The 19,322-nt window shown below is 39.0% G+C and overlaps 1 protein-coding gene across 1 annotated transcript in view; it reads left to right on the top strand.

Annotated features, from left to right (window-relative positions):
* The window catches only part of LOC133463695 (uncharacterized), a 98,319-nt gene that overhangs the window by 61,373 nt on the left and 17,624 nt on the right, over nucleotides 1-19,322 (top strand). Inside the window, exons 2-3 of the mRNA XM_061745374.1 lie at nucleotides 1,264-1,368; nucleotides 14,176-14,312. Of these exons, the coding sequence (XP_061601358.1) occupies nucleotides 1,264-1,368; nucleotides 14,176-14,312 (242 nt within the window). The remainder of the gene's footprint in view (nucleotides 1-1,263; nucleotides 1,369-14,175; nucleotides 14,313-19,322) is intronic.

The raw sequence follows: 19,322 nt of genomic DNA, 5'->3' as shown, positions 1-19,322 counted from the left end.
ATATGATGTCTTGAGCTTCTTGATATTAAGCCACGGCCGCTCAAATGTGACCAATGCCACTCAGACAAAAAGCTACTAGAACCTGAAAGTTTCCTCTAAATGTTCAAAATGTTACTGGCAATCCTATATATTCACGACCAGATATCTGTTTATAAATAATATATTTCTTCAACAATTTCTTCTTACTTAAATGAATCATCAGGGTTCAAGAAGATTCTCAGCAAGAAAAAAAATCAATATGAATTCTTTTAACATCGGCCCCGATGGAGGAAAGTTTGAAATTGGTCAAACATGAAAAGAGAATCCGAATGATCAATGAAGTTAAAGTTCTGGATATTTTAAATCCTGGCCGCCGGCACTTCAGAGGAAAATTCAGACATTTTTCAAATCTCGCCGACCATACCTATTTGGGTAATCTTTTAAATTTCATTTTTAATCAGAAGGAAAGTTATTTATAATAGCCAGGTGTTGGCACGTTCAAACTTTTATGTATGCAAGATGAAAAATATGACATTGTACAAGAAATGATACTCAAGTAAACATAAATACATGCTTACCTTCAATACAACACTGTTTGAAAAGAGACTATTACTTTTTTTTTTAAACGAAAGTAAAAGGAGCCTAGATATTCAGAGACGACTTATTGAAAAGAGGCCGAGTGAGAACCGTGCTGCGAGATTTTAAAGGCCATTGGAGCAAATTTGATTCAGAATGAACCAACAATGCGACTGCAAATAAATAAATTATAAAGTCTCATTCATATGCTTAACATTATTTTAAGATATCAAAACCATTTGAAGAACAGCAGAGAAAACAGCTTCTTAACTTTTGTAACATCTGCGGAGGCTGATACGTGCTGAATATTTGCTGTATCGTGAGTCCGAGCTTTAGTTAATAATATTAATAATAAATATAATGAAGAATAGCCAATAAATAAAAATGGGTTGACTGTTTGGGGATTAAGAGGGTGAATAATTGAATTAGCTCAAAACAATACATTTATGAGTGTTCGTTAAAAATAAATGATCCCAAAGCAGCCATTTTTGTTGGGTTGTTTTTTTTGAAGCCATGAAGAAAAGTCTGTGAAAGAAACTGGATATTTTCCCAGTTTGAATTCAGGCAAATGAAATGATAAGACTCTCTTGACTACCAGGAGACAATAAAAAGAAACATAAATAAATAAATAACTGTACTGACTACACTGAGACCTTCACTACTTATTGTTTCATTTCATCTTTTCCATCCACGTCTCCATCTCTGCAGGAGGACGGGGACTCAAGGCTTTACTGCGAGCTCTGCGACAAACAGTACGTGAGGCATCAGCAGTACGACAACCACATCAACTCCTACGACCACCACCACAAGCAGGTGAGTCAGTCCACTTCAGCCCGGCACGCCGAGCTTTGCTTCATCCCAGCACACGATTCCTGGGCCCTCCCGATCGAGTTTATTACGTCCCAGAGCCACAAGGAGCACTCGCCCGCTGGTTCCTGGCACACGACACAGCACACACTGTGGTCAACAACACCTCGCCAGCACATTTACAATATCCAGTCTTATCGCTGGAGTGCTTGCGCTGATTGATTTTTATGATGCACGGTGGAACTGAGAGCTCCATTACCATGGTATTTGTTTTTTTTTGTTGTTGCTGTGTTTCCACTACTTCATGTGGGGCGGGAGCGTTGCTTAGTGATACTCTATGATAATGTGACTAATGTTGTCAATGCTGAAGTAACCGGAAAATATCTGAAAATACATCTGTCATGAAAACGCAATATGACTGAAAAAGAAGCTGTTTTTATCCCTCCAGAAAGATTGAAAAATACATGTATATAAACATATGATGAGAATACATTGGGCCCTTGAATAAATCAAAGAGCTGAATGTTTCGAAGGTTTATTAAAAAAATATTTGCTTTTTGTGTGTTGGTGTTTTAGACTTTGTTATATTGATTAGAATTTCTTTTGTCTTCAAACTGCACACAATAATCCACAACAGCATGTTGAAACTCAAAAGTCTTTGGGAGTGGAAGTATGGTGTGGGTTAAAGGCAGGGTAAGCAATTTTTGAATGACATCTCATTTGTTGATATTTGAAGAAAAACACAGAGCCATATCCTCCCCGTCCCTCCCTCCAGTACTTACCAAGAAAACACAGCCCATCATGAAGTCTCTTCCCTGCCTCCAACTTCATGCACACAAACGAGGCAGGTGTTAGTAAAGCCCCATTTCTAGTTAGTTCAGATCCAGACTCTGGCTGGGTCACCGCAGGACTTTCCTTACACTGTTCAAGCAGAAATTATGACATTTTTGTGCACAGGTGCATCCGGTTCTCTGAAGTCTATAATATAATATAATAATAATATAGTAACGATTGATCGATAGATAGATGGATACTATGTACATACATACAGAACCTACAACTGATGTTGTACGGTTTCCTTAAAACAAGCATATCACATGTACAGTAACATGATGCCACCTTGTCCAGTCTGCAACATGGAAGCAGCACGGAGGAAAACTCAAACACACAGACAACTGAGAAACTTTCAGTTTGTACCAAAGACAAACATCTTCAGAAAATCCAAAATGTGTCCAAGCGATGGACACATTTGGGCTTTTCTGAAGACAACACAGAACAAAGACATTACTGAAGGTGGTAGTAATCTGTATTTTGTTGATGTTTTGTTCAAATATCAACACATGTGACACCATCCAGATATTGCTTACCCTACCTTTAACCTCACTGTTTTCACTCTGACAAACACAGATGACCATATACAGAAAGATGTGTGCCTCGTCATCGTGAGCATGAAAACATACCGGTTGCCAAATGGATTATAAAGGATGACAATTTCATCCAATAAAAGGGTGGGGACTCTTCTCATTGCTAAAATATTCTTGTTTTATTATTCAACTCTTTTCGGATTAATGTGAAAGCGCTCATCTGTCCATAGATATGAGTAAGGGCGACTGAAAACTTGCAGCTGTTCAGATGTGTGCAAAATGATAGGTGCTGGGAGGAATCTATTTGCTGCAATTATCATTTGTTCACTTGCGAGCCATGAAAGAGCCATAATATTTTTCACAGTTAGCTGTGTGTCAGAGTTATTAGGTTTGCTTGAGGACAAGGAGAATTTAGGGCATATTGTTTGAGACTGCAACATTTGCAGGAAATGGATTTTCCAGCAGTAATATTCTCCAGCCTGCACACTCTCGGCTAAGCTGGCCGTCTTTTAGTTCACGGTCAGTCACGGTCCCATCTTTTCAGATGAAGTCATTTGAAGAGAGCTATGCCACTGGCACTCTTTGTGCTGGTGTGACAGATGCAACGATTCAGCCTGAAATAAACAGCCATGCATGGTTCAGTCTAAAAGAGGCGGTGTTTTCTTCTTCTTAGTCAATATATAATTCATACACTAAGATGTGCAAGAAGCAGGAAGGTGATATCATAAGGTGTGTTTGCTCTGTAGTCCAGCATCCTGGATCTAAAGGCAAACAATAGGTGAGGTGTTTACATCCACATCATATGACCTGTGAAGAAACAGGCAGCCTTTGTACAAATGCTTTACTTCCCCTCTGTGCAGCTCCTTAACCTTCAAGACATTGTTCTCTTAAAATCAATGTGCAGCACTGCAAAAGCTCCACAATTCAAAGTACTTAAAACTGTCCAAGTCTGCAAGTTGGACTGTTGTGAAACAATGAGAGCGGTGCCTCTTTTGTTTGTGATATGTTGATTTATTCCATTTGGCGTCACCTGCAGCAATTCATGCTCAGTTTACTAAACGAAAAACTAACATCAGAAAAACAACCAAAAGGAGTTACTGAGCATGGGCCCAGGGGCCGAAAGCCTGAGGGGCCCTTCAACTTCATTCCCTTTATTGATTTTTATTTTATAAATTAATTTTTAATTGTAAGGGTTTCAGTCAGAAGAATGAATCACAATTCTTACTAATTAAGTGAATTCTTAAAGTATCTCTTAGAGTTATCTCTAGATCCGAAGACGGAGTTGGTATTAATTTTTCATTGATTTTTTGTTTATTAATTCCCTCATAGCGCAGCTGCACAGTCATTTCCACACATATGCCACAATCAGCATGCAATGCAGTTATTACAACAATTTAATGTGCTACGTAGCGGGGAGGAGAGCTTTAAAAAGCCTGCGTCTCACAATCAGCCCAACAAACTTTACATGAATAGATTTGGAGTAAGATTTTTCTGTGAATGCACGGTTTTAGTGGTTTCTCCTGTACTTTCACCAGTCACTCTATAAAACAGATGTTGCAAAGGTTTACACATTCTTTATGTGATTATAAATATATATACACAAGTAAAACTTTAAATATATGTGTGCTTTGGACTGTCCTTGTGCAGAAAAACACATCACATCAACTCTAGAAGACACAAATTACATATTCATTAATTGATAAAACATCAAGCCAAAGTTATACATCTACTGAAAAATTAAAACAGTTTTCTTGAATACATCTTCTCATGAAATGATTGTAAATAAGAGGAATAAAAATAGAGCTCAGTTTGCACTGTTTTTCTAGTTACTTGAAGATGTGACAACTGTAATTCCCTCTTAATAGGATGTCCTAAAATGACTCTGAAGAGCCTTCAGCTGATTCTAAATGTTGCTGTGAGAGTTCTGATGGGGATTAGCAGTAAATATATTTCTCCAATCTAAGCTTCCCTTCTTTGGTTGTTAAATCTTAAATCCTTCTTACCTTCATAGAACACAAACGTACACTCACCAGCCACTTTACTGAGTGTAAGCACTCACCACTTTACCAGATGTACCTATTAAAGAGGCTAGTGAGCTTATTTCTGTCCTCCCAACACAGCGTTTCACTCTCTGCAGGCTTACTACTGGTTCCTTGAGTGGAAAGGGAGACAGATCCTTCAGATACCAAGATCCCCTCATATGGAACCAGATCCCAGATAGTGTTTAGGACACGAACCACATCTCTGCTTTAAAGATTAGGCTTAAAACTTTTCTTTTTGATAAAAATTATAGTAAGAACTGACAATGGTATCATGAAACATCTCTTTTTCCCCCTGTCTGCATATATATTGATGATTAATACCGAGCTAAAAACCCAAATCCATATATATATATATATATATATATATATATATATATATATATATATATATATATATATATATATATATATATATATGCATCTTAATCTTCCAAAAAAGTTTTTTGTATGTGTGCATGTGTGCATGTGTATTTGTACAGTGGGGAGAACAAGTATTTGATACACTGCCGATTTTGCAGGTTTTCCCACTTGCAAAGCATGTTGAAGTAATTTTATCATAGGTACTTTTCAACTGTGAATGACAGAATCTAAAAAAAAAATCCAGAAAATCAATTGTATGATTTTTAAGTAATTCATTTGCATTTTATCGCATGACATAAGTATTTGATCACCTGTCAACCAGTAAGACTTCCGGCTCTCACAGACCTGTTAGTTCTTCTTTAAGAAGCCCTCCTGTTCTCCACTCATTATACCTGTATTAACTGCACCTGTTTGAACTCGTTACCTGTATAAAAGACACCTGTCCACACACTCAATCAAACAAACTCCAACCTCTCCACAATGGCCAAGACCAGAGAGCTGTGTAAGGACATCAGGGATAAAATTATAGACCTGCACAAGGCTGGGATGGGCTACAGGACAATAGGCAAGCAGCTTGGTGAGAAGGCAACAACTGTTGGCACAATTATTAGAAAATGGAAGAAGTTCAAGATGACGGTCAATCTCCCTCGGTCTGGGGCTCCATGCAAAATCTCAGCTCGTGGGGCATCAATGATCATGAGGAAGGTGAGGGATCAGCCCAGAACTACACGGCAGGACCTGATCAATGACCTGAAGAGAGCTGGGACCACAGTCTCAAAGAAAACCATTAGTAACACACTACACCGTCATGGATTAAAATCCTGCAGCGCACGCAAGGTCCCCTTGCTCAAGCCAGTGCATGTCAAGGCCCGTCTGAAGTTTGCCAATGACCATCTGGATGATCCAGAGGAGGAATGGGAGAAGGTCATGTGGTCTGATGAGACTAAAATAGAGCTTTTTGGTCTAAACTCCATTACTTCGAGGCTTCCGGTCTGGCTGGCAGAGTGATGGCAGCATAGACTGACAGGGTCCCGACGATAAAAATTAAAAACGGCCCGACCACGACTCGAAATTCCTCTGTGGAGCGTAAATATACATGTAAAGGAGACGGACCAAAAATGATGCCCAGGAAAGCGAAGAAAAGTGTCACACAAAGGAAGGAAAACGACGATATGGAAGAGGAGCGACTGTCACAAGCTGGCGACAACATGCTAGCGGACACGCAGCCGACTGACCCGGAACAGAGCCACGATGCCAATCTCGGAATTATCCTAAAAGAGCTACGAGAATTTAGAAAAGACTCCAACCAAAAACTAACCGACATCAGCGAAGACATTAATAAGATCTACAAACGAGTGGAGGAGACGGAGGAGCGCATAGACGCAGCAGAGACTCGAATCCAGTCTACGGAGGGGGTTTTGACTGAGTTGGTGAAACTTCAGATCCGAACAGAAGCTAAATTGATGGACCTGGAGGGGCGCTCCCGGCGGGAGAACGTCAGACTGTACGGGGTGAAGGAGGGAGCTGAAGAAGGCACGGAAACAATGACTACATTCGTGGAAGATCTGTTAATTAAAGGCCTGGAGCTCCCGTCCTCCACAGCCCTGAATATCGAGAGGGCGCACCGGGCGCTCAGCACGAGACCCCCGGCTGAAGCCCCGCCGAGATCCATCGTGGTTAAATTCTCGAGCTTTAAAATGAAAGAAGAGGTGATCAAGAAAGCGTGGCAAAGAAAGGGAATCGACTTCCAAGGGAAGAAGATACAGATGGATCACGACTACGCACCGGAGCTGCTGAGGAGGCGGAGGGAATACACGGAGGCGAAGGCTGCGCTGAAGGAGCGAAACATACGGTTTCAGACCCCGTTCCCGGCCAGGCTGCGGGCGCACTACAAGGAAGGCGCGGTGACATACAACTCGGCGGAGGCGGCGACCGAGGACATGGCTGCGAGGGGGATCCCGGTGACGGTTCTGAAAAACCCAGCTTCTCTTTTGGATCAGATCAGCCGGCTGACTTGGCAACCCGCCGGCGGACGGCGAGGAAACCGGGAGAACCCGAGCGCCAAGCGCGGCTTCAAAGAGTCACTCCAAAGATTCCGACGTCAGGACACCGGATAAGTATCGAGAATTTAATTAATGTAATGATTATATACATATTCCTCCATGCGACTTGGCATTGAGATGAGAGAGTCGTATTCTAGAAAATATATATTCTGTGAGGTTATTTGTGTAATACTACAAATAGATAATTTTAAGGGCAAAAGGAATAAAAAAGTGAAATCGGGACACCTCATTGGACACTGGACCTGTCTATCAGCTTAGAGGCTGAAGAGGGCCCTCCCCCATCGCCAGATGGAAGAGACTTTCCCTCTAAACTCAAGTTCCATCTGAGTTATGAGGCCATGAAAGAGGCCTCATCGTTGGAAGCCAGTGTGTATTTTTGTTATGTTTTTGTTGTAGTTAATGTTTGTGTTGGTGCTACTGTTACCCACAGCACCAGGGGTGTAAAAGTCTTTTTTTTTCTTTTTTTCTTCTTTTTTTATGGCGTTACAGACTTCAATTATACTTAAATGACATATAATGCAAAATACCAAGTCAATTAAGGTCATTACATATAATGTAAATGGTCTAGGCAATCCAATCAAGAGAAGCAAAATTATGGCAAAATTAAAGAGGGAAGAAGTAGAAATAGCTCTCCTCCAAGAGACACATTTATCAAACTCTGAACATGAAAAACTTATAAGATGGCGATTTAATCAGTACTCGTCTTCCTGTAGACAAGGCTCAAAGAGAGGGGTGGTAATCTTAATTTCTAAGAAATTACATTTTGAGTGCATTTATGAAAAGAAAGACTTAGATGGGAGATTCGTTCTGGTCCGAGGTTATCTACAGGGGGCTTTAGTTACCTTCTTGAATGTTTACGCTCCTCCACTATCAGAGTGGACATTTTTCAAACAAATTTTCGAGTTATTAGTCTCGGAGGCGCAGGGTACCCTAATCTGCGGTGGAGACTTCAATGTTAGACTACACCCAACCCTGGACACATCAAAACCCTGCTACACGGGAGAGAAGAAGACTACCAAAAATATAAAAACAATGATGAGGGAGTTCGGTCTCTGTGATACTTGGAGAGAACTGAATCCGACTAAAAAAGACTTCACCTTTTTTTCTCACCCACATTTGATTTATTCTAGGCTTGATTATTACCTTATGTATCAAAGGGACATTTACAGGGTTACAAATTGCAATATTGGGACTATGGATCTATCTGATCATGCACCAGTCTACTTAAATATAACATTAGACACGAAAAAAAGAGGACAATTTGGAGCCTGAATATAGGGATTCTAGATCCAATGCGGGAACAAATAAGAACAGACATAAAGCAATATTTTGATGAAAACGACAACGGAGAAGTTTCCCCACAGACTCTTTGGGATGCTTGCAAAGTGGTTTTAAGGGGAAAACTAATAGCCTACTGCAGGGGTTCTTAACCTTTCTGACCTTGGGGCCCAATTTTTTCAGTACAGAGTGGCCCGGGGCCCGTTAAATATTAACACTTTATAGCAGCGAAGGTCCAGAACATCATAATATATATATATATATATATATATATATATATATATATATATATATATATATATATATATATATACACATATATTCAAGTAGCCTCATAGTTGTATCAACATCTGCATTTGACTGTTATATTAAAAAAGTACATATTTGCCCATTAACATGTGTAACTTCAATTACACATTTTTTTCTCTTAAAAATAAAATAAATAAATAAGATTTTATTTTATTTTTCAAATGCTATCTTATTTTATTTCTTTACCAGCAGTTTGAATTTCCCCTTTTCTTTGTTAATTGTCTCAACACATTTTTATAATAAATTAATATAAACACATCTTCTTCCCCTTAATCTTATGCCCTCACTTTCTGTCGTTCAGTGAGAGAACTGAGCTCTAATTTCTCCTGCCAGGACTTTAAATCTGGGCTGGATGGTGTCAGGTTCTCATGCACATGAGAAGGTGCTCATTGATGAACCTGGAACGATATTTAGTTTTAATTATGTTCATTGTGGACAAAGCTGCTTCACAGCTGTATGTGGACCCAAACGTGTTTAAGATGGTCAGCTTATTTTCTGTGACTTCAGTTCAGACTTGAGTGGATATGTTTGATGAAAAACTTTGTGTTTTGTTTCAGTGGCGTTTCACTTTCGCACTTTGAACGACGGTCTCTGAACGTATGAGACACTGGTTTTGTCCCAGTGGGAAGACTGAACCAGGATGAATCTGTCCATTCTGGGTTGAACTTTCCTTTCCACCTGTTAGGCTTCTCATCTCTGTAAGAGTCAAGCTAATTACTTACTAAGTAACTTACTAAGTTTTATTTACATTAATAAGTTGTCAGGACTGCGCGTGTCGGATTTCATCCGAGCCTGATCAGCTGAGCCGGGCAGAACCCGCAGCTCTCTGGCCGCTGCAGCAGAGTCACTTTCCGATGCTTTTGCGAGCCCGAACAACAGTCCAGTCCAGCAGACACATCTACATCTACCATCCTTCAGCAGTAACGATGGAGCCCACCGCCCGAGCGGCACCGACCTCCCCGGCTGCGCGGACGAGTCAGGATAAATGAGCACGCCGCGCTCGCTCGCTCTGGGCGCAGACCCAAGTAATCGATCCCTGATCCTGGCGGATCTAAACCTACTCTGTGCAAAATGAAGGATTTTCTCTATAAATACACACCATTTCTCTTACTATTACACCTAGAGCTAGCTGAGGGTCTTCTTCTCCTCATTTGGTCGGGAGTTGCTATGCAGTCCCGCGGCCCCCGCGGCCCACACGTACAAAACTGATTTTTTTTCGCGGCCCACTAGATGGCGCTCGCGGCCCAAGTGTGGGCCGCGGCCCTATGGTTAAGAATCACTGGCCTACTGCTCGAATTTGAAAAAAAAGAGAAAGGCAAAAATTGAACAGCTACAGTCGGAACTGGAAAAATTAGAGAACGCACATAAAAAGACATTAAATCCAGGAGTAAAAATGGAAATGAGTAAGAAAAAAAACGAATTGAATGAAATTTACTCGAATGATATTAAAAAAAAATTAACCTTTCTAAAACAAAAATACTATGAAACCGGAAATAAATCAGCTAAATTATTAGCTTACAAATTAAAAAAGCAACAGGCAGAAAATACAATTCATAAAATAAGGGACCACATTACTAACTCTACACACTACAAAATAAAAGATATCCAACAAACCTTTGAAACATTCTACACAAATCTATATACCCAACCCAAAACAGACGAAAAAGAGATGGAAGATTTTATAAAACTCATAAAATTACCCAAAGTGACTGAAGAACAAAACAAGATTCTAATTGGGGAAATTACAGATGAAGAAATTAAAAGGGCAATATCACATTCAAAGATAAACAAAGCGTCAGGGCCAGACGGATTTCCAGCAGAGTGGTACAAAGAGATGAAGGACTTACTCACCCCTAGAATGAAAACCACATACAACCATGTGCTTAAAACTGGCATTGTTCCCGTCTCTTGGAAAGAAGCAGTAATCTCCGTGATACCGAAAGAGGGTAAAGACAAGTTAGACTGTGGAAACTATCGGCCGATAAGTGTTTTGAACCAAGACTATAAGATCTTTACCCACATTTTGGCAAAAAGAATTGAAAATATTCTTCCTCAGATAATAAGTCTAGATCAAACAGGTTTTATACAGCAAAGACAGACCCAAGATAGCATTCGCCGAACGCTTCATGTGATTGATGAGATAAACAAAAATAAACTCCAGGCAGTAATTTTAAGTCTTGATGCCGAGAAGGCTTTTGATCAGGTTAATTTAGAGTTCCTATTTCGACTATTGGACAAATTTGGATTTCATCAAATTTTTATTAAAACTATTAAAGCACTATATAATAAACCGAAAGCTAGAGTAAAAATAAATGGATCAATTTCAAACCAATTTGGCCTGGAAAGAGGGACCAGACAGGGCTGCCCATTGAGCCCATTGTTGTTTGCATTGTTTATTGAACCGTTAAGTCAGGGGATTACTCAGAACAATAATATCACTGGAATAAAAATATTAGACCAAGAATACAAGATTTCTTTATTTGCTGATGACGTTTTAATTAGTCTATCAAACCCCGAAAACTCAATTTTGAAGCTACTATCATTCTTAGATGCTTTTGGCTCGGTCTCAGGCTATAAACTTAACATTCAAAAGACCCAAGTACTAAACTTCAATTACAAACCTAGCCAAAACATTACTTCTAAGATTCAACTGAAATGGGATCTGGAGCATATGAAGTATCTGGGAGTAAACATCCCAAAAAATTTATCAAACTTATACAACTTAAATTTTGATCTATTGAATAAGAAATTAAAAGAAGACATGAAAAGATGGAATCTTATTCCAATATTAAGTTTTGAATCTCGAATTGAATCGGTAAAAATGAACATCTTGCCAAGGATATTATATCTATTTCAGACCCTCCCAATTGAAATTAATGATAAACAATTCAATGAATGGGATAAATTATTGTCACGTTATATTTGGCAGGGGAAAAAACCGAGAATAAGGTTCCAAACTCTTCAATTATCAAAAAATAAGGGTGGACTGGCTCTTCCCTGCCTAAAAGATTATTATGTATCGGCCCAGCTAAGGATCCTTTTCTGTTGGTGCGTCTCAGATTACAAGGCAAGATGGAAGGAAATCGAGCAAAACATATCGGGGACGATGCCAATTCAAGCAAGAATAGGAGATAAAAGACAAATTAAAAGTTTGATGGAAACAGGAAATAAATGGATCAACTTATCACTGAAAACATGGTTAAACGTTATCACTAGAAATGATATGTTAGAAGAGGTAAAGATTTTGAAATGGTGCTGCTACGATCTTGACTTTGCCCCAAATAAGATGGATGCCAACTATAGGGGATGGGTTAGCCGGGGTCTCTCCTCATATTGTACCTTGTTCAAACAGACAACACTGAAGAGCTTTGAGGAGTTGAAAAGACTACATGGTCTCAATAATAGTGACTTTTTTAGATTTCTTCAGGTACGCCACCATCTAAACAGCACTATATTAAAAAGTCAAAAGACATTTGACAACAGTTTATTAAAAGTATTTATCAGTGCGTATAGAACAGACTCCAAGCTTAAAGTCATCTCTAGACTCTATAGAGGCCTGCAGGAAATGAAAAAAGTGAATACCACATATATAAAACAAAAATGGGACAGGGAAACCAACAGCTGCCTTTCAGAAGATACCTGGATTAAATACTGTGAATTTCAGTGGAGGATATCATGCTCAAACTCATGGAGATCTTTCGGCTGGAAGTGTCTCACCAGATATTTCATTACACCTGCTCAGCATGGCCACCATACAGGATCTTCTAGCTGTTGGAGGTTGTGTAGTTCTCAGGAAGCAAATCACTATCATTTGTTCTGGGCTTGTCCAAAAATAAATATATTCTGGCGCAAGGTATATTCAGAACTAGTAATTGTATTTGGAACTGACATTACATTTAAATGGGACGAACTTCTTTTTGGGCTGGTACACTCGGCTAATGCAAATGTGAAAAATAGATATATATTGGGAATACTGAGTCTAGCAGCAAGGAAAGCAATTACAAAGAAGTGGCTCAAGCCAGACGCCCCATCTATAGATGCATGGTATGATATTATTTATGATCTGTATGTAATGGAAAGAATCACTTTTTCAATGAGGCTCCAGCAATCAAAATTCAACGACATCTGGAAGCAATGGAAAATGTACATCTCTCTGAAACGTCCTTATTTTGTTTAAGTTTCTTTTGTACTTGATTGATTAATTACTTTGCTGTAAATTGTGACAGAAAACACCCCATGTTCATGTTGTTATTTTATAAAAATGCTTTGTAAAAGGAAAAACAATAAATATCAACAAAAGATCATTACTTCTAAATACCACCTGTTTGGTGGAAAATTCCATCAAGTATACTAAAGTAAAATAAATTCTTCGAGTGAGGTCGAGAAATATCTAAATTCAAATTCGCAATTAGTTCCACCTCTGCTGATAAATAATAATTTCATGAAAAGATGATCTTCAAATAGGAACTTAATTAATATGTAGCTTCTGTAATGTCACCGTAGCGCTTTGTAGATCATGCTGAAAAAACATCAGACTTAGAACTGAAACCTTCCAACTTTAAAGTCTTAATGAGATTTGTGAAGAATAGTTAAACAGTTAAACAGCATTCAAAGCCGTTTCTGGACGGCTGCACAGCTGTTGAATGTTTCCTCTGATGTTGTGAGGAGTATTTCCTGAGATCAGTTATTGCTTGTGGTTTGGTTTCATTTTAGCAAAGTAATAAGACAAAAAACCCTTTCCATCTAGCAATACATTTGAAATAACTGATTTCACAATATGTGACTTCATCTGGATGTTTTAAGCAGCGTGTACATTTTTCCTCTGCGGTTATTTTTGATGCTGTAGTGTGAGGTGTTTTTGCTGTGAGACTCCCTGTCATTTCTGTCCAGATCTCACATCTTCTATGAAATAAAGAAGCTGCTTACAGCAGCAAACCTTTAACAAACCCCACTGCATCCATCTTTCAGCCTGTCTGTCTGTCTGTCTGTCTGTCTCTGTGTTATCTTATCTCTCTGTCCATTTTAACCATTCATCCATTCGTCATTTCCACTGCCTGGCCTGCTGTGTGTCATGTGAACCCACTGCAATGCCATCATCATTATTATTATTTGTGACAAACATAAAAAGAGATTCACACACAGTCTCTGGGTTGTAGGCAGAGCTCGGCGAGAGGATGAAGTTGGTCTAGACTGAACTAAAGTCAATGTAAACACACATGTAGGCTCACAGGGAACAGATAAAGCTCTTGCAGAGCGGACAGACACAGCCAACCCCCACACTCACACACGTCGACTTAATCAGACACATCATTTTAATGTTTCACTTGACCTACTGCACCTCCTTTAAATAAAACTGCTCATTTTACTACAAATAGTAATAAGTCTTGGGTTCCTGCAGCGCCTGAAGGAGCTGAAGCAGAGGGAGTTTTACAGAGCGCTGGCCTGCAGGAGGCAGAGGAGACGCAGGGAGGAGAAGAGAGAGGAAAAGGCGCTGAAGAGAATCCATCAGCATGACCACAAAAGGGCAGGAGAGTGGTGAGTAGCGCACTACGCTTTTCTTCTCCTTTTGCATTTTAATCCCATTCTTACACTTGTTCTGCAAAACTTTGTCCCACAAGAAAAATTTGAGTAGTTTCTTTTTAGATATTCAACTTGCATAAAAATAATCTACTTTCTTTATAACTAAACAATGAGTTTGCTCAAGGTAATATTTTCTCTGTATATGAACCTTGGTTCCAATAGCTGTGTCAGTGGAAGTTTTAATAGAAAAAAAATCTAAAGATGATCATCACCTGACAGTGACGCTCTAAGTGCTTTCAGTCAATTATTTCAGCTACATGACTCGTAACGCTCACCGTTTTTGCTGCATTTTCTCTCCTGCGATCGGTGTCATTTCCAGCAGCAGCGGGAGGCAGCTGTAAAATAACATTTAAAAAAAGGAAAAAATAAATAAATCCAAGTTGCCCTCAGTATGCAACCTGCTCAACATGAAACGGCAGACAGGAAAGGTTAGAGGACTCGCTGGCACACATGTTGTTTTCCTCTCAGGAGTAGGTGGATTCCAAAAACGAGGGCTAAAAGGCAGGTGAGTGCTGAATTTGCATCCGTCGCGTGGCCAGAAACCCGACCGCAAATGGATGCTGGTGTTGTTTTGTTTTCTGGCAGGGGTGTATTTAGGCATAAGCCAATGTTTGCAAATCAATTAAAACAGCTGGAGTCTCCGCTCCACAGCAGACATTGTGACACGCCACCGCAGAAAACACATCATCTGAATAATACTGTTAATATAGGCCCCGTGCTTTTCAGGGTCTCCCAGGGAGCTGCGGCGGCGGCAGGGTCACGCGCTCAATACTTGGACCCTGAAACTGAAGCAGCTAAATGGAAATCAGACACCGAGGCCCTGAGGGTCGAGCTCAGGGCCCAAGACTAACATTTAACACCACATCCTGCTGAAAATGGTCAACGGAGTCATATGAGGAACCTTTAGCTTGCACACTTGATATCATTCAAGAGAACTAATTAAGTACGTTGTGAAACAAACTTGACCGCTATGTCCATAGTGTACGACGGAGTATTAGGGCCAAACTAAGACAAAAAAAATTGGAAATTACGAGAATAAAGTCGTAAAATTACGAAAATAAAGTCGTAAAATTACGAGAATAAAGTCGTAATTTATGAGAACTCCGAGCAGTGTTCTACGGAAGAGTATTAGGGCCAAACTAAGACAAAAAAATTTGGAAATTACTAGAATAAAGTCAGTGGTGGACAGTAACGGAGTAAATTTACTTGAGTACTGTACTTAAGTACATATCCAGAGGATTTGTACTTTACTTAAGTATTAGATTTCTTTGGTACTTATTACTCTTACTTGAATACATTTCCAAGACAAATATTTTTACTTTTACTCGAGTAAATTTCTAGGAAGGCTGAAAAGTACTCGTTACTTTCAGGTCTGCTCTTTTTTCTTCTTCCCTAAAATCCTATTGGACACAAGCTGTTTTTGTCAAAGGAGGAGACCTATCACAGTGCACGCTCTCCACTGATGTAGGTAAAGCGGAAATACGTCAAGCCTCCTCAAAACGATACCGCCAAAGTAGCCTGCGTTTGTCAAGACAGAGCCGCAACAAGTCAAGACATAGCCGAAATTTACTCTTACTCTTACTCTTACTTTTACTTAAAGTAAATTTAAAAGCATTTACTTTTGGATACTTAAGTACCTTTAAAAGCAAGTACTTTTCTACTCTTACTCAAGTAATATTTTGACTGAGCTACTTTTACTTGTAACGGAGTAAATTTTGACCAGTAGTATTTGTACTCTTACTCAAGTACTGGGGTCGAGTACTCTGTCCACCTCTGAATAAAGTCATATAATATAATGAGAATAAAGTCGTAAAATTACGAGAATAAAGTCATAATGTTGCAAGAATATAGTCGTAATAGAATAAAGTCGTAATATTATGAGAATAAAGTTGTAATATTACGAGAATAAAGTCGTAACATTACGAGAATAAAGTCGTAATATTACAAGAATAAAGTCGTAATATTACAAGAATAAAGTGGTAATTTATGAGAATAAAGTCGTAATTTATGAGAATAAAGTCGTAAGTGGTAATTTATGAGAACTCTAACAGGAAGAGCATCTTCTCCCTGTGTTAAAATGAGGAATATTGAGCATCTTGTGAAGTTATATTTATATATTTATAATATATTTAATATTTCGACTTTATTCTCGTAATATTATGACTTTATTCTCGCAACATTATGACTTTATTCTGGTAATTTTACGACTTTATTCTCATATTATTATGACTTTATTTTCGTAATTTACATTTTTTTTGTCTTAGTTTGGCCCTAATACTCCGTCGTAATAGTGGGACTGACTGAGCTGAAAACTGCAAAAGTTTCTTTGTGTCGCTTTAAAAATACACTGTGGAAGAAGAAGAAAAAAAAAACTAAACTTGACCCAACACTTAAGAAGAGGCTGAAAATCAAGCTGGTTAGTGTGCAAGGCCTGCAGCTTCTGCTATCCTTCACTGGTCTCACCAGAGGAGAAAAGTAACGCAATTACGGGGAAAATGATGGAACTTCAGGGACCGGACGATCACAGGATGGAGCATCCAGGAAGGTGCTGAATCATCTCAGTTAAGGATACGCTAGACCAAGTTAGGAGATGGTACTTTAATGTTGCCGCGCCAACACACACACACACACACACACACACACACACACACACACACACACACACACGCACACACACACGGACACACATTTTATCAAGTGAGTATGCCTTAGAGTTTAAAGGAAAGAAATAGTCCGAGAGGTTCAATCATCTGGCACATAAATTGGGATGTACTTTATTTATTGTTACACTTTGAAGTACCTTTGTTTAGTAAACTGGAGCACTTTATATTTTGGGATTTCCACCGAGAGAGAAGGAAGAGCATGTGGCAAGTTATTTATGGTCAATGTTTTTCACAGATGAGAGCTCAATTTAAAGAAAAATTAAGAAACTGCAAGGAACAAAATCCGTCTTGGCAGGTCGTATTAACATAAAAACAAAAGAACATGAATATTGATGAACGAAACTGGAAATAAGCTAAGACAATGGGAAACGGTCCATTTTTAATTTACTTGAGCAACAAACAGCTTTCAGAGACAAACATAAAGTTAACCAGTAAACTTTTATTCTGTATATTCATCTTATTGTTTAATTATCAAAGTACTTATTGTAAAAATAATGCAGCTGAAATGGAAAACAATATAAATGTCTAGCATTACCTGATGAACTAAGGTCATAAGTGATATACTGTACAATTAATCAAATTGTTAAATCTGAGGCATGGAATTTCAAAATAAAAGCTGGACCAGTTAGTAGCTTCAAGCCTTTCAAAATGCCATCCGCAGACATTCAGCAAGTCGAGCTGTTCTAGTCACACATAGTTCATGCTCTGCATCCATGGAGTGAGTTGTTTCAAGTAGAGGTTTTATTTAAACTCGTTCCCTGCAGATGTTAGCAAATGTTAACAAAAGCAGCAGTTGACACAATTTCCCGACTACTTGTCTTTGCAGGATTCCATCCTTTTGAAATGTCTGAATAATTTCCTGATGGAAATAGGACATTGTTACGCTTTTCAAACCAATATCACATGATGATCAATCTTTGCCTCATCGGAATTGTGTGATTTGGGAGTTTTGGATCACGGGAGGCTTCAGAATATTATTATCTTTTGAAAAATGAAATTATATTTCAGCAGGGCCAGGTGAGAATAAGCATGAGCTCCTTATTTATTACTGCCAGTTGTGGTGTGCAGAATTGTCCCTATTTTCACTGCTGGCACTGCCATGATGACACAGGCTTCACGTTTGCTTCCCATTCTCTCACTTAGTTATGAAATCAAATCACACTGCCTGCAAAATTGGTTGCGCAGCATGCCGGTAAATGGTTGTCAACTGACGACCACAGCGCTTGACAGACGGCAAAACAACCCAAAACAGACTCAAAATCCTTACAAAATGACCACAAGGAGCCAGAAAATCACAAAAAAAAGTTATAAACAACTGTGAGAACACATGAAATGAATGAAAGATGAGACAGAATTATAAGAAATTGATTTAAAACATCCACAAAGTGAAAAGATGCGGAATGAATACAGATTCAATGCAGAAATGTGTGAACAAGTGAAAAACAGCAAAATTACCAAAAAGAAAGGATGTAAAACAACCATAAAGAGAAATGACTAGTTGACATCGGTTAATTCCCCACAAAAAACCCTGATTATTAACAGAAATCTTTTTATTTCTAAAAATGATTCATCATAAACGTCCCCCAACAGGGAACACGTTCATCAGTGCCACCTAGCAGCTGCTGCAGAAACATCTACACATCTCAAATATCTGTTTATGTGCTGATGAAAAACTTTGACATCTTAGACTCTGGAGTGGGCTGCCAAACGCCGCTGTGCTCACGTGGCGTTTGTCTCTTAAAAAAAAAAGAGACACAGGAACACATGAAGTGGATTTGGTAGCTTCCTGCTCCAAACATGCTCCGGGGGTGAGGTGGGGGTTTATCAGGCCAGCTGCCAAGCAGAGAAATTAGTTTCTTGAAATTTATATCACGCCACGTACGAGCACAATTTGGGTTCAAGCTGCAAGTAGCAACACGCCCACAACGAGATAACATAAATCTCCACAGCCATCACCCTTCCACATCCACAGCTTTTCTACCTTTGTATAAACGTCTTGCACATCCCTGTTTTTTTTTTTTAAATGTCGGGACACTGTGTGAAGTAACAATATAAATGAAAAACAGAATTCAGAGATTAAAAGGAAAATAAAAATAAAAATTGTGCATATAATAGTTTTCAATTTGATAACAGCCACGCGTGTCAAAAAAGTTGGTAGAGAGACACGCTTACCACTGAGTTGCATCATGTCTTCGTCTCGCTGCTCTGTAAGTGTTTAGGAAGTGAGAAGACCAACTGCTGTAGCTCTTGAAAGTGACATGTTTGCCTGTTCGCTTGATGGAGCATTAAAGCTGCTCAACAG

The sequence above is a fragment of the Cololabis saira genome, chromosome 17 (assembly GCF_033807715.1).
Source record: "Cololabis saira isolate AMF1-May2022 chromosome 17, fColSai1.1, whole genome shotgun sequence".
NCBI classification, from domain to species: Eukaryota; Metazoa; Chordata; class Actinopteri; order Beloniformes; family Belonidae; genus Cololabis; species Cololabis saira.
Note: the sequence above shows the minus strand (reverse complement) of the source record. Positions and strands in the feature narration are given on the sequence as shown.